This window comes from Oryx dammah, unplaced genomic scaffold (assembly GCF_014754425.2).
Source record: "Oryx dammah isolate SB20612 unplaced genomic scaffold, SCBI_Odam_1.1 HiC_scaffold_25, whole genome shotgun sequence".
Taxonomy (NCBI): domain Eukaryota; kingdom Metazoa; phylum Chordata; class Mammalia; order Artiodactyla; family Bovidae; genus Oryx; species Oryx dammah.
In genome coordinates this window covers 74,046,066-74,073,235 of record NW_024070209.1, presented here as the reverse complement: position 1 = coordinate 74,073,235, position 27,170 = coordinate 74,046,066, and the positions used below count along the sequence as shown (strand labels likewise).

Below are 27,170 nucleotides of genomic sequence, written 5' to 3'. Positions count from 1 at the left end.
GACCAGCCAAATAAATAAATAAAAGTAAAAAAAAAAAAAAAAACTGTTCCAAGTCTTCCTTCATTAGCCATTCCTCCTGTGTCTGAATTAACGAGCTTCTGTGCTCTCTGCAAGGCATTATGTGCATTCTCCTATCACAGGCAGCATCCTCCAACTGTATGACTGTCTCTCCACTGGAGTGAGTTTCTTGACAACAAGACTGTCTTTCATCAAGATAATCCCAGCCAAGAGAGAGCCTGGTAGACTATAGTTATTTTGTTAGTATTTACTGGGTGAATGAAAATACATAAACCATAGGTAAGGTAAGGTAAGTCACTCAGTTATGCATGACTCTCTGTGACCCCATGGACTGTGGCCTGCTGGCTCCTCTGTCCATGGAATCCTCCAGGCAAGAATACTGGAGTGGGTTGCCAGGCCCTCCTCCAGGGGATCTCCCAGATCCAGGGATAGAACCCGGGTCTCCTGCACTGCAGGCACTCTTAACTGTACATAAACCATAGTCTATGCATATTAGTAAGATGTGACAAGAACCATGGGGCTTGCCAAAAACATTTCCTCTACCTGAGTTACAATGATCCTAGAAAGTATCATTAGACTCACTCCTCTGAGTTAAGTCATGCTTCTAGGAGGTCCTGGTTAAATCTGATAGTTAACTATCACTTTGTAGGACAGCATAAATTAACACAACACTGTAAAATAAGTATAGTTTGATTTTAAAAATAATCTATCAATTAACTGAAAACAAGTAAACAATTTGCACTTACGAACAGAGCTGTTCTCTATCTTAACAGAACAATAGATCATTCTTTTCAAGTTAAGGAAGTTTTCTTCTGTTCCTAGTATGCTAATTGGAGAAGGCACTGGCACCCAACTCCAGTACTCTTGCCTGGAAAATCCCATGGACAGAGGAGCCTGGTGGGCTGCCATCCGTGGGGTCGCACAGAGTCGGACACGACTGAAGCGACTTAGCAGCAGCAGTATGCTAATAACTTTTTCATTTCTTAATCATAAATAGGTGCTAAATTTTATCAAATACCTTTTCTGCATTTAGAGAGATGAGCAATTGTTTTTCTCCTTTAACCTGTTTATATGGCAAATTACAGTAAAACATTTTTACATATCAAATCATCTTTGCCTGGATAAGTTAAATCCCACTTGGTCATAGCTGAGTATCTGTCTTACAAATTTCCATATTCAACTTTTCAATAGTATTTAGAATTTCTGCCTCTATGCTAAATCGATCTATAATGACCCTTTCTCACACTATTATCAAATTATGAGGTTTATGATAGTTTCATGTGATAAATTGGGAATACTCCCTCTTCTATATTTTGAAACAGATGTATAAAATTGGAGTTATTTATTCTGTCAGTAAAATTCCAGGTCTGGACTCTCTTTTAGAGGAGATTTTACACTACAGAATTAAAATATTTCATGACAATAGAGCTACCTATTTTTTTCTTGAATCAGTGTTAACAAATTATAATTTGTTCATTTCACCTGTTTTTATATTTATATGCAAAATCTGTCATAATATTCCCTCTTATTGTTTGTAACGTATTCAGTTATTTTTCCTTTTTACTCCTAACTTTATTTTTACTTCCTTTTAAAAATGTCTTGCCAAAGGTTTGTTAATTTTTTTAATCTATAAAAGTAAAAATTTGGTTTTCTTAACTCTATTAAATATCTGTGTTCTATTTCACTATTTCCTTCTACTTTTTTCCTCCTTTATTATGCTAGTCTTTTTTTAGCTTCTTAAATTGAACACTTAGCTAATAAATTTTCATTTTTCTCCTAACATAACCATTTAAGGTCAAATCCTGACTCTCTGGGTTGAATTTCTTTTTGCTATCTGTGTGACACTGGGCAACTTAATTTACTTCTATGTGAAATGTGAACCAATAATAGAAGGTATATCACAGGGATAATGTTAAGGATTAAATAAATTAATATAAGTAAAACATTTAGGACAGTGCCAGTCACAGAGAAAGCCTGTAATAATCTTATCTATTATTAGCACAGCTTGATTTATGAATTAGAAAATAATTATTGACTCCTAATATGAAATATGAGGAATCTGCTCATTTATACTATCCAACATCTCCTCTTCATTTCCCAATGTTTGGCTGTAACTTAAAAATAGACTTAAACCACTATTTCATTTTTCATAAACATTTGACAACATTTTGCAACTCTAAATTTTTCTTTTTGAAAATTTTCAGATTTACAAAAAATCTAAGTTGCATACATTGATGCTATCAGCCCCTAGAACTTCATTATTCCACATAACTATTGTCAATGTTAATAGTGACATAGTAATATTACTTAATACAGAACTCTTATTCCAAAAATGTTCCCAATCATGTAAACACTGTTCAAAGTGCATACACTTTGCTTCATTGTTGTGAGGTCTCCTCCATTTTTTTATGAGATTCACATTTCTAGTGTGTGGGTTAGTATATTATAGACCAAACCACAATTTGGGTTTGCCTAATTATTTCCTTACATTTACACAGATGAAATATTTTTGGCAAAAGCAGCACAGAAGTGATGTGTCTTTCTCAGTGCATCCTATCAGGAGACACGTAACGTCAGTTGTGCGCATGGCTGAGGGTGGTTTGCCTGGTTTCTGGCCTGAGGCAATAGTAAATATGACTGACTGGGTTTCTGGCCTGAGTATTCTCGTCGCTCTTCATTGCCTTTTCGAGATGACTATTTCTCCTTTCTCGTACAAATTCCATGCTTCTGAGGCTCAGAATACCATCCAGCAGTTCCACCCTCCCCTTCCTCTGTACTGTCATCTACCAATCACCTGGTCACTGCTCCTCACTCATTCATTTTCATTATTCTCCCAATCTTTGACATCCACATAGATAACCCCATCAAAATCTAAATTCAGGCTGATCTCCTCAATGATGACCTCTTTTTTTTGGGGGGGGGGTCCATTTGATCTATCACTTGCATTATTATATCTTGTCATCATCTCAAAGAAAACTACCATTGATCAGTATCCCATTTTCCAAACATAAGTTCTTATCCTTCAAGCTTTTCTTATATCTGATGCATCCATTTCAACCGTTTTTCAACCTCTCTGGGACCTCTGCTCTGCTGATACCATCATCCTCTCTTTTCCATATAACAACCGTTCCTCTTTTCATATCCCTTCATGTTCAGAACATATGTCAGAGTTCATTTTTATCATAATTACTGTGTTAAGATCTGTAGCTCCCTTGTTCGTCCCTCTCTGTCCATGTCTATTAAAACCTCAAACCTGTTTAAATCTATGAATCTATGTCATTACCCTTTTCTGTGCTTACATACAAGCAGCTGAACTTTGGTGGAGAGAAAAAAGACAACTAGTCATGCTGTTTCTTTTTTAAATTCATGAACTCCAACTGTGAATAGGCATTCAACATTGCTCAGGATGTAGACTGCTTTCCTCTACTAAACTTGCACCCTCTAGCCACACTGAGATGTATTATTTCATGGCTACTTTTCACTCCTGAAATTTTCCAATCTTCCATTCATTCTCCTCACTACCAGCCAATAATCTTGCTACATTAAGCCAGACTGGATCTCCCTCATCTTTCCATCTCCAAAGCATTAAACCTTCCTGCATCTGATCCATCTCCTTCTAGTCTTGAGTTATTCCGTGTCCTCAACTATTCATGATTTCTTGCAACGATCCAACTTGTTTCTGATTTTAAGTTTTGAAGCTGTTAGCTTCTTACTCTCCACCAACAAATTTAACTGACTTCATGCCTATCTTATCCCCATATGCTATACTGGAAGTATTCTTTTTATCTTGAAGAACAAGATTATATCTTAATCTGCTTCCCTGGAACTTTATTCCATCAATTATCACCACTTTAAAAGTCTTAATCTCTCACTTTTCTCCTCCCTCCCTTCCTCTCTCTTTACTATCTCCTTCAAGTCTTTTCTTTTCTTTTTTTAATTAAAAAAGTAGCCTTTACTTAAAAGAATAAATTACATGAAATGAGAAGTGTTCTTAAAATCTGGGATATATGGTTTCCTACTGGTTTTGACTAATTTCTTTCTATTTTTTTCTTATAAACTCTATACCAATAATAACTCTAAATGCTGCCTATCTTCTGACTGAGAACATTCAAAACCATTCATCCATTCAGCAAGTATGTACTGCCACCCATGATGTTCCATGCCCTGTTCTAGGTGTTGAGAATTCAGCAATAAAATATTTGGCTTGAGTAGGCAATTAAGACCCTCTGATGGATATGGTTAGTTACCCCAAAAGCTCAATTTTCTCCATTTCATGCTTCTGTCCTAACAAAAACTATCCATTCCTCATGTATCCATTTGCTGCACAAAAAGGTGATACCACTTTCAAGGGTGGCCCCAATTATTCTTTTACTTTTTAACTTTATTATAAAGTATAACTGGTAAATAAAAACTATATATTTAAGGTATACAACTTATTTTAATACACATATACACTGTGAAATGATCACCCTAATCAAGCTAATTAACATATTCATTTCTTCATATAGTTACCACTCCCTCTCATTTCCTCCCTCCCTGTCTTCTCTCCTTCTTTCTTTCTTTCCTGAGAATGTTTAAGATCTATCCTCTTAACAATACTGTATTGTACAGTTCAAATTCACTAACTATAGTTTATAGTCACTGTGCTGTGCATTGGATTTCACAATTTTTCCATCTTGCATAACTAAAACTTTGTATCCTTTGTTGTCTTTCTTAAACCAAAAACCCCCAATGCTCTCTTTTTAACCAATGCTTTCTTTTTCTCCAGGCTCTCTTTTCACTCTCCTAAAGCTTTTCCCACTCATTCCACCCCTCCTCGGCTCCCATTCACTCCTGATCTGCAGCAATCCAACTTCTGGTGGTCACTCAACTGAGATGACACTCTCAAAAATGTCTTCAAAGGTCTCCTTGTTGGCAATTCAATGGATACTTTCCAGTACTAAGTTAACTGACTGCTGCTAAGTCGCTTCAGTCGTGTCCGACTCTGTGCAACCCCATAGATGGCAGCCCACCAGGCTCCCCCATCCCTGGGATTCTCCAGGCAAGAACACTGGAGTGGGTTGCCATTTCCTTCTCCACTGCATGAAAGTGAAAAGTGACTGACTGCTCTGTATCATTTCTAATGGCTACAGAAAGCCTCTTTTCTTGCTTTCTGTAAAGACAGTCACTCTCCTGACCACTCTGACAGCATAGGATTCATTTCCTTTTAGATTCCTAAATTGCCTCTGATGGAAGCATCAACAAGCAGTGAAAGGCTGGAAGGCAGCAAGCGGAAGGAAGAAAGTAAAATAAGGAACAGGCCTGTGGAGAATCAAATGCTATCTCAAAGAATCAGACTTGTGTGTGTGAGCATAGTCCACAAACCATTGTCAAACTTCACTGTGTACATGAAGAAACAGGTTTAAACTTGTGTGTGACCTGAAGCACACATTCTAAGGTCAGATAATCTGGCCATTCACGCTATAACCATAAATGAGAGGCTGATATCATCTTTCCATCTACCTTTCTTTAGGTAACAATTGATTTCTACTTCCTGCCGTCACTGTGTATGTACATTTACGTGCCCTATTGCCATCCACTTTAGTACTGAGTAGAATGTATTTTAAAAGCTACAAGGCTCAGCTAGTGGTAAATATAAAGCAACTCTCTTTAAATTAAATTTAAATAGAAATTCATTGAGTATTTTAAATATTCTTTGTGCTATTTACACATGAAAAAGTGAACTGCTTATTTATGATTTAAACATTTTTCTCTGTGGTGCAAGTGTATCTAAATTTGAGACCTGATAACGAGATAAAACCGAAGCTGCACCTACATTACCGGTTCTTATCACAGTATTGGGAAGCAGCCTGATACATACATGACATAACCTTGCACTAGATCTCAGAAAGTATTTAAGTTTTACTTTAAACAGTAGTTTTCAGTGATATGGGTAAATAATTTAGTCTCACATTCCCTTAGTTTCCCTCTTCATTGAATCAGTAATCATCCCATCATTTAGCCTCACTCACAGGGAACCAGGTAATATTTCTAAGTGTCATGGGCTCCTCATGAGAACTCTGGGCAACCTTACTGATTCCTGGCATTAGACTCAAACAGGCAGTGAAACAGCAGAAGGATATTTAAGCAAGCAGAAAGAAAAATGTTTATATTGTATAGGTTATTTCAAACAAAGATACTCAGATAAATGCAAAGAATAGTCTAGTGTTTAAAAAAAGAAACAGTAAAGTAACTCAAAGAAAAAGAGCTAGATATTAGAAAATAACCTTAAGTAAGAGGAAGAGGTTGTTGAGACAGCTTAGCAGAGACAAAAGGCACTGAAGAACAGAGTCATCCACATTCCCACACTGTAAGATAAGGCAGATAAAAAGCCAATTAAACTACGAACAGATTAAAAAAATAATGCAGGGAAGATAACTTGGTTGGTTTGTCTGTCCATCAATGACAAATTATTTGGTTTTCTTTAAATTTTTTTTTCTACAGAATATATGCTGGTGTAGAATGTGTCATCAACATTATTCACCTCCAATTTTCCCGCCTTCACTGAAGCCACCATGGTTTCTTTTCTTGATCATACCGTTTACTTTATGGTTGGTGTAACATTATTTTAAATAAGTTAGTCAAATGAAGAGACAGATTTGCCTGAAAAACCTTGTAATACTTTATGCTCTGAAAACTTCACACTTTGTTAGCAAAGGAGTAACTGAGACTAGTCCCAAATTTCAATCATGTGCCATTAGTCTGATTTTTAGCTTTTAACATTTTTTTTCATAGGTATGGCTTCAGCATACAACTAATAGTGCACAGAATGAGAAGCATATGGTATATGTTTTGGACATCTGCTCTTCCACTGCAGCAAATAATGAGTCACGAATCTACTTTTCATGCAAAATTTTTAGTGCCAAATTATGCTTTGGATTTCACTGGTTATTGCATTATTTCACAAAGGTTAATTAAATTATAAAAAAAGAATTTAGTGTGTTAAAAGAGCCTCTACCACCTGGACTATTTAAAATTTTCCATATTTCCCATTTTCAAATTTGCTTAAGATCATTCTGGCTGAGATCCATACTGACAAATCTAATGTAATACTAATACTAACAAAGGTAATTATGTTTTAAATGTATAGATGCCAATAAAAACAGTCATCAAAAACTAGAAACTATGGTAAATTGTATGTTTACACGACTTAATGTTTATAATATATATGGAGAACATTAAAAACAATCTTGCAATTCTGGTGTAGCTCAAATAATAAATTATGTAAATAACAAACATAATAGCTTTAGTTATTCGTTCAATTAAATCAAAATAAGGAAGGTAAAGAGGCAGCAAATTAAAAATGAATATAATAGAAGATAAATACCTTCAGTTCATTGTTAAATGAATCCATTTCTGAAAGCTTGGATGCAGTTTCTTTTTCAAGAGCATCTAATTGTTCTTTAAGTCTTTGGCATAATTCTTCCTTTTCTAATGATTTTTTATGAAGTAAACTGATCCCTAAATCTGAAATACAAACATTACACAGTTTACTTTTTGCAGAAGTTCTTGCACTTACCAGTAATTAATGGTTATTGTCTGGTCAAACTGGTATAACTAGAGAGACAAAAGCTGTACACACATACTATGTTTCTAGATTCTCCATTTAGTTCCAGTGTTTTGTCTAGTTTTGATCAAACATACATTATTTTAGGTATTATATCTTTCATAACTTATGTTTTGGTATTTGATAGGGCTAGTCTCATCCTCCCACTTTTTCATGTCTTGCCCCATCTTGTGTATTTTCTCTTCTAGGTGAATCTGTGAATTATTGTGCCAAGTTTCATTTAAAGAAATCTGAATTAAACTGAATATATAGATGAATTAATAGAGAACTAAACAACATCTTTAAAATGTTGAGCTAGTTCATTCAGGAGTAGAATATAATATGTAGCTACTTATCCAGGAATCTTTTATGTTAATCAGTAAAATTGTATGGCTATGCTTTTCTTTATTCATTTAACAATGAGAATGCTAATGTGAATGAGACCTTCCTCCATATTTTCTGAATAAATACTTTTGATATATAGAGAGTCAGTTGCACAGTCGTGTCCAACTCTTTGCAATTCCATGGACTGTAGCTGGCCCAGCTCCTTGGTCCATGGAATTCTCCAGGCAAGAGTAATGGAGTGGGTTGCCATTTCCTTCTCCATTTTATATATAGTAAAGTTACTAATTTTTATATGCTGATTTTATATCCAGGCACCTTGATAAATTCTTTTATAATTCTGAGAGCTTTCCAGTATTTCAATAAATATTTAATCATTAAATTACACATCTGTTATATGCAAGGCCCTGTTCTTTGTTCAACAGTAGGTAAAAGTGAAAGATGAGCACAGGTCCTATTCTAGTGGGAGACAAGCATTGGAAAAAATAAAAGCCAAAGAACATTCATTCTTAGTATTCAAACTGAGCAACAGTAATAATGGATGCTTTTATAGCGAATGGGATCATATCCATCTACAAGCTCTGTGTTGGATAACTGAAGAAGGCAACACCATAGTGCAGTGAGCTTTAGAGTCAGACACACAAGAATTTGAACCTACTATTAGATGATCTTGTGTGTGTCCTAAGTCGCTTAGTCACGTTCGACTCTTTGAAACCCTATGGACTGCAGCCTGCCAGCCTCCTCTGTCCATGGAATTCTCCAGGCAGGAACAGTGGAGTGGGTTGTCATGCCCTCCTCTAGGGGATCTTCCTGACCCAGCAATTGAACCCATGTCTCCTTCATCTCCTGCTCTGGAAGGCAGGTTCTTTACCACTAGTGCCACCTGGGAAGCCGAGACAATCTTGGGTAACTTCTTATTCTCTCCGAATCTCAGTTTTTCCAAATTGAACAATGGGAATAACAACAACTACTTCACAAGGTTGTTGTAAAGATGAAAGGAAATAATGCATGAAAACTGTCTAGCGTGGTGCGTGGCTGATAATTTTAAATGGTTATTCTTATGGAGAGAGGAATCTAAGGGATACTGGGTACTTTGCAAACTCCAAATAAGAGCTTCCTATTCTGGACTGGACTAGAACAAAGATTAATAAATTTATAAAAGCTAACCGGAACAAATTAAGAAATAAGGCAAAGGATCAAGACATGAGAGACCAAAATACCACTTCATTATTAATAAAGCTGATGTTAGATAGCATGGTTATCTATGCTCTACCAGAAGCATAGCTCTACTGGGTCCCTAACAAGACACAGTCCACATCCTATTCACAATTCAGATATTGACAGTGAGGATGACAACATACTTTGTACTCTGCACCGATCAGGAGGGCTATCTTATGTTGCCTCTGGAATACCTGTGAGGGGTGAGGTGGGAGCTGATACACTTTAAATAACCAAGAAAAGAAAGCACCTTGTTCCAGGAAGATGGTCTGAGAAGAGACATCAATGGAAGGTGGGGGACATTGTAAGAGTCGTTCACAAGATTGATTTTTCTATGCCTGGTGCTTCTTCCATGTAAGGGAACTTTGATGAGAACAGCAGTCCCAGCTTCTTTCTAACTTTTACATAATTGGTGAGATCAAGATAAGGACCCGGGCATATGCGGCCCTATATCTTTCCTATCCCTTGCTTTCTTGAGGTTGAACTGCCCACAGGAATCTGCATTCTATTTTGTTCATGCACCCAATGTCTTACGTTGGGCAGCTGTACTGCTCACAGATAAATCATGCTATCTAACATCAGCTTTATTAATAATGAAGTGGTATTTTGGTCTCTCATGTCTTACTCTTTTGCCTTATTTCTTAATTTGTTCAGAACTTGGGCAAAGAAGAGGGATAACTCTACTTAACTGGACCTCCTCAACAACCAGAAGTGTAATACAGAGCCGTAAAATGAAAAACTGGCACTCACTGGGAGACATTTAGGATACTTTAGCTAGTTTTAACACATTTGCAGAGTTACTTTTCTTTAAATAAATCTTTCTTCTGCTACGCTATTATTGGCATGCTATCCAACATAGAGATTTTTTTTTCAGTTTTCTGGTTGAGACTTGAATCAAGAGAAATGTTATATTCTTATAAATTACACTGGAATATTTTGTTCCACAGATGTCAGAGGGCCAAGTTGGTAAAAATTCTTCTCATGAACCACAAAGTTAGATGATTTAAAGTCCCAGGAAGGGCATGACAGTTTCTTAGGCCTATCATTGCTGTACACTATTACCCTAGAGTCCAACAGGTTTGGCTTCATAGAAAAGTGTCCTCATAAACAGTTCTTTCTACAATTAATGAAGAATCTTGCCAAAATGCACAGATAGCATTGTGTTCAAGCCAAACTGAGGTCTTGTTTAACTGTAATCTAACATTTTATTTGATTAATATTTAAAAATATATAAATAAAAATGGTGTGAAGACAGGAAATCAGATCACAATTGTTACTTTATTTGCATTTACTTTTTACTGCTAAAAATGACCCAACATGTGATCATTTTCACATTATTTTAAAAAGTTAACTATAGTCAAAAAAATGTTATTTATAATAGAATGATGCTACTTTTTAAAAGTAGCAGAGTATGCCTGACACATTCAGAAAAGAATAAAGAATAAAAGAGGCAAAACAAACCTTAGAGACTTACCAGGTGTGTTACTGAGCTGCATGTTTTTAATTCTTTCATTTAATAACTGCTTCTCTGGCACCAAATAGATAAGTTTATTTTGATACTCCTTAAAAAAGAAAAAGTAATAGCTGATTAAAATTCTGTAATATTGTCCATGAATTTTTTGAAAATGTAAAAATATGATTTTATCACTCGTAAAACTTAGTATGGGATTAATATGTAGAATAATATATAAATTGCTTACAACTTATAGATAAACTAGAATGGGATCACACATGATTTAAAATACAAATATTTACACATAAATCCATTTACGAAAGACTGGCTGAAAATAAAAGGTGGTGAAGAAAGCTTTGCTAGTAGGGTATGTCGAGAAGTCTGACAATTTCCCATATCCTAAAGGATGAGAACAGGCACAGCCTAAGAGGTGCCTTTGGTATCTTTTCTGAATGGTGTGTGGAAGCAGGCTATGATACCCCAGGATGAAGATCAATGAGGGGCCAAAAACTCAGGGATAAGTGGGAAAGCAGGTGTAAATCAGACAGGAAATGTTATTTGGCCTCTTGTCTACATCTGCTGTGAGAAAGTACAAACATTATCTTAATTACTGTTAGTCCTTACAGAAAAACACATTTGATTAAGAGGACTCGAGATGCAAAATGCTTCCAGGGTCTCTTTTCTGCACAAATAAAGAGCAGAATTACCAGGTCCCTGAGGGCATATTTAGTAATAATATTCTCACCACAATTCTGAAAGAACAACATTAGGTCAAAATTTCCTAAAAGTAGTCACAATAACCTTAGTTTAATATATATTTATGTATGTATTTATTAAAGACTTAAATCACAAAGTGGCAAATGCCCAGGTAACGTATAAATATTAAGCAGAATTTAGCCAGGTGTCAGGCAGAGTTTTAGGGAGTCCATGAGATTCCTGATATTCCACAAGATTGTGTATGTCTACTATCCTTTTACAAAGGAGGTCACTAGAGGCTCCAAGGGGTTCAGGACCCCAAAAGCAAGAAACCGCTAGATTAGGAAGAGTTATTTATTAGTAACTGCTCACAGTGAAGGACAATTCACCTGAAGCTCCTGTTGAAGCTGCTTGATTTCCATGATTTCCAGGTCACACTGCTTATCCAGAACTTCCAGCTCGGTCTTCTGAGTTTGCTTTCTGAGTCGGACGTCTTGAAGTCTGCCTGAGATCTGCTGATGTTTGCCATTCTATGGGAAGACCATATAAATACACAGTTACATAAAATGCTACTAAGAAATGCTCCCATCAAGAGAATAATATTTTTATTTAAACTGTAAATTTCATTTGTCATTTATATTCACTCTAGGATAAATGTCTAAAACCAAGTTAACTTAAGAGAGTGATTAGCAGGAAACTCTTCTGTCCATGGAGTTCTCCAGGCAAGAATACTGGAGTGTTGCCATTCCCTTCTCTGGGGGATCTTCTTGACCCAGAAATTGAACCCAGGTCTCCTGCCTTGCAGGCAGATTCTTAACCGTCTGAGTCACCAGGGAAGCCCCTAAGATAAATGTCTAATACCAAGTTAACTCAAGAGAGTTATTAGCAGGAAATGTACCATTCTGAGTATAAGAGCCTTAGATGTTAAATGAGAAAGCATAAACACAACACACTGAATTTTGTTTTCTGAACACAGCATTCAGACACTAATTTTTAATATTAAAATATTAAAAAATCTCAAAAAATAATGAGGAGGAGAGGGTGTTAGTATGTGACATTTAGGGTTACCTTCTCTGAACTTCTATTTCTACCTTCAACACTACCAGCTAATTCCTCTAACTAAACAGTGTCCACGACTTCCCTGGTGGCTCAGAGGGAAGCCACCCTCTGGTTGGGAAGATCTCCTGGAGAAGTGAATGGCAACCCACTCCAGTATTCTTGCCTGGAGAATCCCATGGACAGAGGAGCTTGGCAGACTACAGCCCACAGGGTCACAAAGAGTCGGACATGACTGAGCAACTTTCACTTCATTAAACAGTGTCCAAGAGGGTCTCTTTGGCCATGATACTCTTCTCCTATAACAACATTCTTTTACCCTTCTGAGAAGAAAAAAAAAAAGGAACAAAAAATAGCAGAGATTCTCAGTGGAAGCTAAGAAGAAGGGAAAGGTGTTATGGGCTGAATCGTGTCCCTCCAAATTCATATGTTGACTGTATTTTCAGTGACCTCAGAATATGACCATATTTGGAGACAGGACCTTTAAAGACTTCACCTTTAAAGAGGCAATTAAGATTATATGAGGTCAGATGGGGGCCCTACTCCAATCTGATTGGTGTCCTTGTAAGACAAGAACTTCTGAACAGAAAAGAGACAGCAGAGACGCACAGGCAGAGAAAAGCCTGCGTGAGGACACGGTGAGAAGGCAGCCATCTGCAAGCCAAGAAGAGAAGCCTCAGGAGAAACCAGGCATGCTGACTCCTTGATCTTGGACCTCCAGCCTCCAGACTGTGATAAAATTAACTTCTGTTGCTTTAGCCACCTGGTCTTTGGTATTTTGTTATGGCAGGCTTAGCAAACACAGTGGGGTGAGGAAAAAAGAGGCCACTGGTTAAAAATCACCAATAATGAGGTTTTTACTGAAAAGTCTGTGTCATATTTGAGAAATATATGTTGAAGGGAATATGCTGTACCCATCCTGGAGTTCATGTTATTTTCTTCAGCAAATGTAAGAATAGGCTCTGGGCTTTTCCAGACTCTGCACATTAATCTGTGCTACTTGCTACTGTTTGGTGTTACTCCAATTCTTGGTGGGATACATAGTCTTAAGGATTCCTCCCACTGTATTTTGAAGAAAAAAATATATAGTCAACATAATGGTTCAGACAGATATCCAAATAGCTACACAAAGAAGTTAAAGTTTTCAGGACTGTTCTGTGGTACTATGGCATGCTCAGTAATTGTGGTATGCTTTTCTACGTATTTGAAGGCAAAAAACAGTATCTTTTTGATGAAAGATACTATGACTTTTTAAAAATGTAATTCATCAGCCAAATAAAACATCTGATTACAATTAAACAAGATGCAAATATGGTTCTACTATATATAGCTACATATGTATTTTTTGCAAAACCCTACTATACAATCAGGTCAGGTTTATGGAACTTCAGAGTTAGAGTTGAGTAGCATGCCTTACTCAGAACCTTTATATCTTCTCACCCTGCATTTCAAGCAAAGTCTTTTAACACTTTGATGCCCCAACATCTGATGTGGGAAAACTGATAAGCATAATGGCCAATATTAGTTAACAACCATAGTCTTAGAGAACTGTAAGAAACTGTAAGAGATCATTTAGGTCAGCAGTTTCTGATCATTTTTTTTTTTTTTTTTTAGCAGTAGAATCCTTTTCTCCTAATCAAAGCTTTTTCCCCAATAAGAGTGCCACAGATTAATGTGGCCGACTCTCTGTTGTGAAGTGCAGGCAGAAGTGGGGAGAGGAGACACTGTCCTGCCGCCTTGGCCCCTCTCTCCCACCTCTTGCTTACCCTTCTGCAGACCATTTTCCAGTGTGAAAAAATGAAAATCAATGAACCAGCACAAAGTTTTACTTTACAGATGCACAAAGTGAGGTGCAGAAAAGGGAAATGTCTTACCCAAGAGTAAACTGCCTATCCACATCTAAACTTAAACCACAACACAATTCTCAACGTTTTGAGTCACTATCCTTTTTTAGTAAACTAAACTGTCTAGACTGTTAAAAAGCACATACGAAAATATGACTAATTATATTAAGAGGTAATATATTCATGAGGTAGATTTAAAAAACAGTAATAATTCTCAGCAAGTAACTCTTGAATCATTCAGATAAATTTCACTTAAATCTATAAGCATACCAGTGCTTCCAGCTCAAGATGGAGGCTCTTCTTTTTAGAGTTTAACCTGACAATTTCTTCCTGTTCTCTGTTCCTTCGACTGAGAAGCTCCTGCCTACGAATTCTCTCCCATTCTAAACGACGTTGTCTTTCAAGTTCCTGTTTTGCGGCCTGAAAATAATGAACCAAAGTTAATTTTGAAATTAACACTTTTTGCATCATTCAAAAACAGATGAGAGGACAAAGTAAAGCTGAGGCAGCACTTAGCACTGAGTGGACTTGTGGTCGCAGGGTAACTGGGCAAACCCATTGCTATCAATGGACCTAAAGACACCCACAAGAGCAAACTCATCCACCAGACTATCTGACTGCTTCAAGCACCATCTTCTTGCTGCAGTTACTTTTCCCTTAATAAACAAAAGGACAACTCCATACATATATATAGATGTTAGTAGGAATAACTGCACCTTTCTTCTGGTATCAGGAATAAAAAACTTTTATTTACAATTATTTCAGTGGCATTGTAATTTACATGCACAGTCCTTGAAAATACAGCCAGGCCTCCCAGGGACCCCACACAGCAACATTTATCCCAAGGATCTGTGTAAGCTCACCCTCTTAATTCCTCTCAAGGCTTTCTTTCTGCCTCTCCAATTACTTGACCTTTTACTCTGGATCCTAAGCTTAGTTTCATTTAATGACCTGATCAACTGACTTCTTCTGGCTCCTCACTCAACTCAGCTTTGTGACCAATCCTGCTCTGATTGAGAAACCACCTACAGATATGCTTTCTCTACCAGCTGTCAGCCCTGGAAACCCTTCATAAGCAAGTACCCTCTTGTCTTCACAGGGGAAGGAAGATTCAGATTCATACAGGGTAAGAATGAATGAATGACACTGAGAAAAATCAGAACAAAAAGCACCCTGTTTTATCAAATGAAATGTAGCCACTTATTAAAGGAAATGATTTCCCTGGAAATAAAATAACTTAAAAAAAAATAACCTCTCGTCTTTCTATCTCTTTTCTCCTTTCTTCTTCCCGTTGTCGCTCCAATTCCCTCTGCTTCTCCAAGCGTTTTTCTAATTCAAGTTGTTTCTTCCATTCTTGTTCTTGTAGCTCTCTCTGTTTTCGCTCCCATTCCTCCTTTTCTTTCTGGGCTTTGCGCTCTGCCTCCCTCTGCTGCTGCTCCATCATGGCCTGGCGTCGCTTCTCCAGTTCCATGTTGCCTCGCTCATAGTTGGCTTTCCGCTTGTCCTCGAACGTAACTGAATAAGGTACAGCGTAAGCACTCTTCAGCATGAAGCACCTACCGAACCTACAATCTGGTTTCAACATCCTCATGCCTTGTGGTCATGTGAATGCAATTTCTCTTTGGATACTTCTAAGGATAATCTTAACTCAAATATAAATAATACAATATTTATTTTCTTATAAGAGTATTCATTTGGGGAAAAAACTCATTCTGGGAAAAACAAATCACTAACTTTGAGTCTGTCCAAGAGAAAAATAATTTTACTATTCCTGCCAATAAAAATCCTTTTCAATTTTTTTCTCAGCATTTTCTTCGAGGATAACCAAAATTGTATGGCTCTATATTTGTTATATGCCCATAACGTATACTTAAATATATACACATGTACATTTTCAACCAATATTTAAACTTTTTTTTAAACCTCAAGATTTCATCATAAAGCTTGCTGTAATGCTTTTTCCAAAAGTGGGAGACATTTTAAATTGGACATCTAATACATACACTCTTGCCAAATACATACATCAGTCTCTTCTTCTCAATTTTGACCGTATTAATTTTACTGATGTCAAAATTTATCCTATTCATTAGTTTCTCATATAGCATTTAATATATTAAGAAAGTTAAAATTCTAAATATTCATTTCTACTTCACAGTTAAATTTAAGAGCACTCACTATAAAATATACAACTTGGACATTTAATATTACCTGGTAATTTTTTCTGAGGTTCCTCTTCTTGTGTTTTCTGATATGAAGGCAGAGTTCCGTTAATGGAATCAATCTGCTTTCCTCCTCTAAGAAAGGCAAACAACAAATAAATTTAGCATTATGAGATCTGATGATTTTAGACCAGACTATATAGACTACAAATGACTACAGCAATTTAATATTTAGCATATAATATTAAAGATATTTAAAACAGCATGGTCTATAGTTACACTGAACATCAGTATACGAATTATCAAGCCAGACAGATCTGGATTCACATCATGGTTCGACCAGTTGCTATTCTTGGGTAAATGTATTCTTAATCTCTTTAGGCATTAGTTTCCTTATCTATAATGTGGTGAAAACAGATACGTACTTCTTAAATCTACTCTCTTATCAGTGTAACTCACTAAATACCAAAATCAAATGGCAATGTAAATGCTTGATTTTTCCACAAAAGTAGAGCAGAGACCTCAGGAAATCCCAGAGTAAAAATTTTGTCTGCCAAAAATGATTGAAACAACACCCCTTAACCTTCAGAGACACTCACCTAAAAGATGGAGGGACAAGCTCAGGAGGTAAAGCCAGTGGCAATGGCTGTCCAGCTTTGGCCATATCAGTGAGGTGCATGGCAAGGATGAACTCCTCAGCTTTCAGCTGTCCATCACCATCAATGTCAGCCAGAGTCCTGAAGAAAGTATAAAATTTCACAACTCAGAAAGCCTATTTAGAGTAAAATATTTTCAGAAGAGTTCAAATTTTTCATTTTTAAAGCAAGAGTAATGACAGAAAAACAGCTGGATTAATATATTTTAGTAAAAAGTACATACAGAAAAGTGAGCTAATTTTTGCCCTTAATTTCCATATCACCAAAGAGAGGAAAGAAATTTTGAAATGAAAAGGGAAATAGTCCCTTCAAAAAGGTAGCTTGTCTTGGTTCATGGTTAATTCACTTATCAAATCACCTCATGCACAACACTGAAAATGAGATATTCTCTAATTCTCCACAGAAGGTATTACATAAAAGCAAACAAGTTTTACTTGTAAGATAATTAAATGCCAGATTCTCAAGGGTAACATTTTACAAAGCAATTTTATTTGCTTGCAGGTTTGCATTAACTGTCACACAGTTGCTTTTGTGGAATATTTTTGAGTCACATTTACAGAAATGGTTTCTTTCTTATGTCTAATTAAAAATCATACAGAATGTCTTGTCAAAAATCATAATTAATGGGCAAACTCACCATATAGTAGCTAGCTGAGTTTGAGAAAGATTTGACTGAAGAAGAGCATTTCTAGCTTGAAAACCTGATTTAGTGGGGGAAAAAAATACATAAAAGAAGATTCTTTAGCCTCTTAAAGTCATGCAAACTTAAATAGCTGTACTCGTGAAATAACACTGCTGCTATCCTGGGATTTTACCATGCACGAGGCACTGAGCATTCAGTAGTCATCAAAATAAACACATCCCCTGGACCAAGGAGCTTAAAATCTACAGTCAGTAGAAGAATGTGCTCCCATGTCCTTACAGAAGATAATGGTCCCCACAAGTGACTGACACAAAGGACTATGCCAGTATTAGAGGCCAAGCTCCCAAGCATAGCTTTGCTTAGCATTTTCAGATTTGCTCTTATCTCTCTCATCATTTCCTTGTCTCTACTCTTCCTCTGATAAATAACGTGTAAATCATTCTTCAGGGATCTGTCCTGGGCACTCTGTTCTCTCTGCGCAGTCATATCCATTTCTATGACTAAACAGCACCTGGAAGCAGAGGATTCCCAAATGTACATCCACAGCCCAAGCCTCTCCTTTAAGTTTAGACGTCTATATCCAATTGAAAAATTTATGTATGTATTTCACAAGCATATCAAACTAAGTACATACCAAACTACTCTTTCAATCCCCAACTAGGCCTCTCTTCCTAATCTTCACCCCAATCTTCTCTGTGAATGGTATCAAAGGCCATCCAGTAGCTCAAGCCAGAAATCAGAGTCCCCTCTTAACCCTCCCTGTCCTGTACAACCAGGTGCAACATCGAGTCCTACAGTTCTACATCATTGTATGTCTAGGTCCTTCTCATGTGTGAAGTCAAAATTTAACGTCACCTCAGAAAGGTCTCTGTCCATTCTACCATTCAATATATTTCCTGCTTCTATCCTTTATATCTCATAACATAATCTGTAATGTAACATTTATTTGCTTGTTTACCTGTTTGTCTGTTTCCCCTATTATGCCAAGTTCTATGAAGACAAAACCCTTGACTGCTGTGTCCATTAATGCATAACTCATGCCTAGTACCTAGATGCTTAATAAATGTTTGTGAAAGTAATGAATAAAATTGTAACGCAAAGTTTTCCTCTATCTTAGCTGCAATGGGGGCTTACTTATATGAGAGCATCTGATAATAAAGACAGCTAACATTCATTGAATGCTTACTATGTATGGTAAACTGTTCAACTTCTTTTCTCTTCTCCAGTGAGACAAAACAAAGACATGTTTCCGTAACAGGCTCCTGATCTTCAATGAATATATTTCAGAACAGAAAATCCCTCTTGGCTTCAGAGGAACACTCACTCCTGGTGAGCCTGTCTGTGGCTTTTTGACCATGATGAATCCGGAGGCTTCTCTGGTGAAGGCCTCCTAGGTGGCAGAGCAGGTGCCACACCTCCCACTCTCGGGTGCATAAGCCACAAGCGCCAGAAGCGTCAGCCCTACCCTGCGTCCAGCCTGAGTCAAGGGGCATCCGATCAACCCCACACAGAAGGCATACAACTGCCAGCTCTTCCTCAGCAACCGCTTGCACTGCAAAGCCAGCACAGATGCTGCTAAATCCACGGCTTCACTCAACTTTAAACACAAAGATCTGGATAATCAAAGCAACATATTCTATACGGAACAGACTCAAATATACCACATATTGTGACAAGCAATCAAATGTTTATATTATATAACTTTAAAATCTTTTCCATTCTTTTTTAGTAGAAACCACATACAGGAAATACACTGCAAATAGCTTACAGCCTCACTCAATTAATTAACAATACTCAGAAGACTTCATATAAGATGTGAGATTTGTGGGAGGTTTTTTTATGTTAAAAGGAAGATTCTTTTACAATGTTTTTTACAATGTCAACCTCTGCTGTACAGCAAAGTGACTCAGTCATATACATACAAACATTCTTTCTCAGTTTCCTTTTCCATTATGGTTTATCACAGGATACTGAACATGGATGTGAAATACATTAGGACCTTGTTTATCCATGGTAGTAGTTTGCATCTACCAACCCTAAACTCCCAATCGACCCCTCTCCTTACCGCCCCCCTCCTCAGCAGCCACGAGTCTGTTCTCTATGTCTCAGTTTGTTCCCATTTGGTAGACAGGTTCATTTGTGCCATATTTTAGATTCCACATATAAGTGGTATCATATCTGATAAAGCTCTACTATAAATACTTTATTCTGTCTAAACTCTAAGTCGTTGCTGAGTGAGGAGAGAGGGGCCAGTGAGACCAGAATTCTACTTGCCTAGTACCCTCTGTTTATGTCCACTTCACCATCCTCAATTAGTGAATCTGGATGTTTGTTACAGCAGGGACTCAGATGTCCCAAGGGGATCTCAGGTTATCTCAGTTTTATGGCCACACTTGGGTTGGAGCATTAAAGGGTGTACAGTGTTCACGTGAGGTGTTTGGAAGGACAACCAGAGAAAGACCCAATGAGGAAGGAGACTCTCACAGAAACTGAACTGAGGCTTAGTATCACATTCTGGTCACAGGAAGACAAGGAAAATGAGGTTTGACTTTCTCAAGGGAGAGGTCTTCTCAAAACATTGGGTATGTATCTGTGTGTTTAACTTGATTATAAGAACTTTGAACTCTTACATAACTTAACCATTATTTGTATTTATCAAATGACTGCTATTTTTTTTGGATGATAAAATTTTAAATGAGCTAAAAAATATAGCTTCAAATAAAAGTTCTTCAACAGAAGTCCATAGAAAATCATAACTTTCTCACATTCTTAAGCACCGTATGCCACTTACCCGAGAGGTATCCACTCATGCTTTTGTCAAGACTGTTAAATTTTTGCCGATATTTTAATCTTGAAGGCTGAGGAACTGCCCACTCTGAGATCCCAGTCTTGGGTGAATTCCCTGAGAGGGAAGCAGTTGAGGAAGTTGAGCTGTAACAAAATGTATTTAAAATTTTTGTTACTAAATAAAATACATTTAAACTTTATAAGTGAGACACAATTAGAATCCTACCTTCTATAATATAACAGTAATTGGTTTTGTATATGATATTGAAAAAACAATCTATCTTTACAGTATTTTAGAAAAGTAAATACCATACAAAGTTTCGAACTACCATATACCAAATACCTATCATGTGGCAGGCCCCACACAATGCTAGGGCCTTTATAAATATTATGTATAATCCTCATCACAAACTTAAAAGATATTACTGTCTCCATCCTTCACATGGGCAAACTACAGCTCAGTGATGTTGAGAAAAACAAAGTTACACAATCAGTGAGTGTTTAAGCAAGGATACAGACATTGTTTTCCTGGGTCATTGTTTTAAAGAGTATTATTGTGATTTATACGAGGAGTGATGAATGAACATTGATGCTTTTGTGCCTTCTGAAATTTAAAGGATACTCAATTAGTAGTTTTTGCTCAAGAAATAATGTGTAATGACCATGAGATGTTTTGAGAAATTTTTTGAAAGGAAAAATATGTAGCTTTGGGCCAAAAATTGACTGATTAAAATATAGCAGGCTATTTTTAGTTTACATAAAACAAATTTTTCAGAAGTAAAATACCACAGACAGTTAATAATTCTAAAAATAAAATTATTTTATGTGAATTACAGATAGTAAATTTACCTACAGTATTTACATTTGGCCATTAGAAAGTAAAAATTGGGTAGCTCCAAGTTTAAAAAACAAACAGTCATTTGTTAAATACGCCTTTGTTTGTTGTTTAGTCACTAAGTTGCATCCAACTCTTTTGCAACCCAATGGACTGTAGCCCACAGGCTACCAGGCTCCTCTGTCCATGAGATTTCCCAGGCAAGAACACTGGAGTGGGTTGCCATTTTCTTCAGGTGATCTTCTCAACTCAGGTATCAAAAACCTGTCTCCCCTGCACTGGAGGTGAATTAGGCAAATTCTCTACCACTGAACCACCTGGGAAGCTCTTATTGAAAGCCTAAAAAGTTGGAAGTTTTAAGTATTCATACCTACTAGATCCTAAATCAATCAGAGACTGGGCTTTCTGTATATTAGCACCACCAAATCCTCCCATCATCAGACTGTAAGATGACGTATGAGGCAATGCTAAAAAAAAGAAAAAGGTTCACATTAAACAATTTCACAGAGTATGAAAAAAAATCTGTCTCTACTGGGATGCAAATGTAACAGTTTCTTCACATAAAAATACTGACTCATTAGACACAAAGCACTTACTTGAAGAAGAATAAGGAATGGATAAAGGCTGAATGAGACTGGTGGTTCCATTTGGTAATGATGAAGTGCTAACTGAAGGCACTAGGGGAGCAGGCATCATTAGGGGAGGGAGGGTGGTCCCTGAAGTCGCCGAGGACAAGGGTGTTGCTATGGGTGCAACTGGAGGCAATGACTGAGGAATGGACAGATTGGGCATGCTTCCCATTCCTAAGGACAAAACAGAACACGTTTTCTGGTGCTGGTAAACCAATTTTAAAACACAGGACAGAAAACAAGTTTACAGTACAGTGAGCAGCTGCTACGTTACAGAAACACTGTGGGCAAACTATCAATGGATTTAAAAACTTCATTAAAGCAAGCTGGATCCAGCAGTGCAGGAGGTAAACTACTGCTTTTAATATCAATATTCTGACCTGTGTGAACTGAGGCAATGTCTATTTAGAAGCTAAATTTCTTTTCTAGTATCATGAATAAAACTAAGTAGGCCTTTTCCAACTACCCATTAGTATTCTCAATGAGAGAATGTATCACCTGATTGAATGTGGGTTTTTGTGTAGCAATAATAAATACAGTGCTGTTGAGTTCACACACTCACACACACACACACTCCACAAACTCTTCCCTCCCCCGCAAAGGATGTTCTAAATTCTACATACTTAAGGAGACCCATTTATTCATACACATTATGTGCAGGAAAAAAAGCATGCCATCTGTTTCATTTTTCTTATATGCAACACACATATGGATTCAAGGACAATTCTTTAAAAGGGACAAAGTGATGACTAATTTGTTTACTAACTGCAGAATACAAAGTATACTATATTAATATGATTACACAATGATTTGGTATTTATCTCTAGAATTCAGTGCAAGAGTGAAAGAATTTAGCATTTTAAGATCTAACATCTGGAGTGGAAGACCATGGTTCAGATATAAAGAGATTCTACTTGATTGTTCCAATGAGTGCTCCTCACAAATAATTAGTAAGAAAATGGTTAATCAAAATTAATGGAAGACTGGTGATCTCAGGTGAATATGTAAATTAATTAGCACAAAGTTTCCAACTTTTAGCCCTAAATTTGTCTGGCAAATTAACCTTTAAAGAAATTTCTACTAATGTATAATTTTAAATTACTCCCCAAATTAAACCATTTTGAACTTAAATTGTTCATATTTTTTGTTATGTATACAAATTATGGAGGAAACTAAGAATAGTATTTAGGATCAGCTATGACTAGCAGGATCCTATGATCTATCATCCAACCGGGAATTATGAAAGGGAGCACAAACCAGACTAGATGCCAGAACAACAGGCATAAATCACACTGTCCCTGGGAAACCAGGACACGTGGACTCCTGAGCTATGACAGCGACCTTAACATTTCTAATCTCAGACTTGAAAGTTAACTTGGGAGTCCGGGGACTGTCATTTTACACCAACAAATCCTTTTCTGATTCTCAAACATTATGCCTAGGAATCAAGTTTAATGATCAGATATACTGAACTAAATTAAGAAACACATACCAAAACGAGCAGAAATTAACGGAGAGAACATAGGAGGTTGTTTCATAATAGGAGGAAGAACCACCGGCAACTGTTGGCCTTGAAGCTTTAGTTTGATGAGCTTCATCGCTATGGAGAACTCTTGCTGATCCATCTTCCCATCCTTGTTCAGGTCCGATAAAGCCCTGAAAGGCCGATGCGGCCGATGGAGTGGTAACAGAGGATCAGCAATGCTTTTGTAAATGACATCACATTTACACAGAGATAATCACTAATTAAACGTGAGTGTGTAACAAAAAGCTAAAACCGGTACAATACTACTGACCAAAGACAGTATCTAATAAAATACTATGAGTGTATATAGACCCTAGATACCTTTGGGATGAAATCCACTGGTGCAAATGTAAAGAAACTATACAAGAGTATAATCATTCTAAACAATTGGTTCAATATTTACCAAATGCCTGCTAAGTGCCTGGCCCTCTGCACTGGAGAGAAGGGTGGAATAGGGGTTGATGTTTACTGTAAATACATTAGAAAACCAAAACCTTAGATATTATAAAGAGCAATTTCTTCAAGGTAGGAACAAGGGAAGGGTGAGCTAATCTGAGGCTTAAAGATGATGAAATAAATAACTACAAAATAACATAATGAAGGTGGAGACTCTTGCCAAATTACAAAGAAGTGTTTTTCAACAGAAATGTATACATCTCCTTTCTTTACAAATTCTAAGGAAATCAGAACTTTGTCCTACAGAACAAAACCCCAATTGATTTTCAGTCATTTACTCACTAAAATTTATTTTCTAAAAAGCTGAGTACTCTTACTTATTAACAACAAACTATAGGTAAAAACAACTTTATGTTAACACTAAGTATTGAAAAGTTAAGTTCATCTACAAAAGAACACATTTTACCATATTTCAGCTAAAACGGGAGCCGGCAGGCCTGACTGTAAGAAAAAGGTACGGGCTTGATCACCTGAAGGCAATAAAAACAAAATAATCAAACAATGTATTAGTAAATGGAATTACTTTGATGTCTCTGAATAACAAAAATGGCCACTAGTAACAATTCTATTGATTTAAATTCCAATTATTAAAGAAAAATTATCTATATTACTTTAATAAGACAGGAGGTATTAAAACAAAAATGTCACAACTGAAATATATGCATTAATGAAATGTAAGTGATGAAAGATCACCTTATTTATCTTAGTTTTCCCTCATAATTGGGGTCTTACTTGATAATAATCCTATTTTGTAAAATTTATAGCTAAAAGCACTATTCCCCAGAAGAGTTCTAAATAAAAAAACACCAGGTTTGGAGAAGGTACTCCTCATGGGTATCTGACAATCCTGTATCTCCTGCCATGTAAGCCAAGAATGTAAGTTCCTAACAGCTCTCTGCCTGGATCAATTTTCAGAATTGGGTTTGCTGTGAGCAGTTTTAAGGGAGGAGGTAATGTTTTCCACTGGGATAGAGAACAAGTTTGCTTTCTGCTTGCTAAAACATGGTGGGTTCCGCGAGGCTGAGTGTTCCTCTTCTTTAACACAACCACGGCATGTACAGCATCCTTCTGGGCTCTCCGCATAGCCCCTATGTGAACCAGGGGACAAGGGAAACAGAGAGAAATGTGCCAATGCTCGGACTGCCAGCTGTGCTATTACAAAGAGTGTCCTGTGTCTCTGACTTAGGAATTCTGGGTATTCTGCCAGCATTCAAGAGACAGTAACAGACCAAATTATTACCTTGTAAGCAGGGTAAATCAAATCCCTACCGGGAAACAAGTTAAGGTAGTTATTATTACAGAAGTACAAATATCATTAAACTGTAATGGTTCACCCAGATAATCATGATAGTGTGATCACTCACCTACAGCCAGACATCCTGGAATATGAAGTAAGGGGGCCTTAGGAAACATCACTACAAACAAAGCTAGTGGAGGTGATGGAATTCCAGCTGAGCTATTTCAAATCCTGAAAGATGATGCTGTGAAAGTGCTGCACTCAATATGCCAGCAAATTTGGAAAACTCAGCAGTGGCCACAGGCTTGAAAAGGTCAGTTCTCATTCCAATCCCAAAGAAAGGCTATGCCAAAGAATGCTCAAACTACCGCACAATTGCACTCATCTCACACACTAGTAAAGTAATGCTCAAAACTCTCCAAACCAGGCTTCAGCAACACATGAACCGTGAACTTCCAGATGTTCAAGCTGGTTTTAGAAAAGGCAGAGAAACCAGAGATCAAATTGCCAACATCTGCTGGATCATGGAAAAAGCAAGAGAGTTCCAGAAAACTATTTCTGCTTTATTGACTATGCCAAAGCCTTTGACTGTGTGGATCACAATCAACTGTGGAAAATTCTGAAAAAGATGGGAATACCAGACCACCTGACCTGCCTCTTGAGAAACCTGTATGCTGGTCAGGAAGCAACAGTTAGAACTGGACATGGAACAACAGACTGGTTCCAAATAGGAAAAAGAGTACGTCAAGGCTGTATATTGTCACCCTGCTCATTTAACTTCTATGCAGAGTACATCATGAGAAACACTGGGCTGGATGAAGCACAAGCTGGAATCAAGGTTGCCGGGAGAAATATCAATAACCTCAGATATGCAGATGACACCACCCTTATGGCAGAAAGTGAAGAACTAAAGAGACTCTTAATGAAAGTGAAAGGAGAGTGAAAAAGTTGGCTTAAAGCTCAACATTCAGAAAACGAAGATCATGGCATCTGGTCCCATCACTTCATGGGAAATAGATGGGGAAACAGTGTCAGACTTTATTTTGGGGGGCTCCAAAATCACTGCAGATGGTGACTGCAGCCATGAAATTAAAAGACACCTACCCCTTGGAAGGAAAGTTATGACCAACCTAGACAGCATATTAAAAAGCAGAGACATTACTTTGACAACAAAGGTCTGTCTAGCCAAGGCTATGGCTTTTCCAGTGGTCATGTATGGATGTGAGAGTTGGACTACAAAGAAAGCAGAGCGCCGAAGAATTGATGCTTTTGAACTGTGGTGTTGGAGAAGACTCTTGGGAGGCCCTTGGACTGCAAGGAGATCCAACCAGTGCATCCTAAAGGAAATCTATCCTGGATGTTCACTGGAAGGACTGATGTTGAAGCTGAAACTCCAATATTTTGGCCACCTGATGCGAAGAGCCGACTCATTTGAAAAGACCTGATGTTGGGAAAGATTGAAGGCAGGAGGAGAAGGGGACAACAGGATGAGACGGTTAGATGGCATCACCGACTCAATGGACATGAGTTTGGGTAAACTCCAAGAGTTGGTGATGGACAGGGAGGCCTGGTGTGCTGCGGTTCATGGGGTTGCAAAGAGTTGGACACGACTGAGCAACTGAACTGAACTGATAATTGTTGAGAGGATGTATTCCAAAGTCAGACCTAAAGGTTTCCAAGCCCTGGTATTGTTCAGTTGCTAAGTTGTGTCCGACTCAGTGATTTGATGGACTATAATACACCACGCTTCTCTGTCCTCCACTATTTTGGGGAGTTTGCTCAAACTCCTGTCCATTGAGTTGGTGATGCTATCTAACCATCTCATCCTCTGCCACCCTCTTCTTTTGCCTTCAGTCTTTCCCAGCATCAGGGTCTTTTCCAATAACTGTTCTTTGCATTAGTTGGCCAAAGTACTGGAGCTTCAGCTTCAGCATCCGTCCTTCCAATGAATATTCAGGGTTAATTTCCTTTATGATTGACTGGTTTGATCTCTTTGTTGTCCAAGGAACTATCAAGAATCTTCTCCAGCAC

General features: G+C 37.3%; 1 protein-coding gene across 5 annotated transcripts in view; it reads right to left on the bottom strand.

Moving 5' to 3' along the window:
• Positions 1 to 27,170, bottom strand: part of ITSN2 (intersectin 2) — a 124,382-nt gene that overhangs the window by 57,061 nt on the left and 40,151 nt on the right. For 4 of the 5 annotated variants that reach the window (XM_040224517.1, XM_040224521.1, XM_040224519.1 and 1 more), the window contains exons 4-17: positions 24,309 to 24,372; positions 23,414 to 23,577; positions 21,889 to 22,095; positions 21,663 to 21,759; positions 20,462 to 20,601; positions 17,665 to 17,728; positions 16,971 to 17,108; positions 16,421 to 16,506; positions 15,465 to 15,727; positions 14,483 to 14,632; positions 11,702 to 11,842; positions 10,638 to 10,725; positions 7,385 to 7,524; positions 6,285 to 6,365 (exon numbers count right to left, since the gene is read on the bottom strand). In XM_040224517.1, coding sequence (XP_040080451.1) covers positions 6,285 to 6,365; positions 7,385 to 7,524; positions 10,638 to 10,725; positions 11,702 to 11,842; positions 14,483 to 14,632; positions 15,465 to 15,727; positions 16,421 to 16,506; positions 16,971 to 17,108; positions 17,665 to 17,728; positions 20,462 to 20,601; positions 21,663 to 21,759; positions 21,889 to 22,095; positions 23,414 to 23,577; positions 24,309 to 24,372 — 1,823 coding nt within the window. The remainder of the gene's footprint in view (positions 1 to 6,284; positions 6,366 to 7,384; positions 7,525 to 10,637; positions 10,726 to 11,701; positions 11,843 to 14,482; positions 14,633 to 15,464; positions 15,728 to 16,420; positions 16,507 to 16,970; positions 17,109 to 17,664; positions 17,729 to 20,461; positions 20,602 to 21,662; positions 21,760 to 21,888; positions 22,096 to 23,413; positions 23,578 to 24,308; positions 24,373 to 27,170) is intronic. The other variant, XM_040224520.1, reaches the window with a different exon arrangement.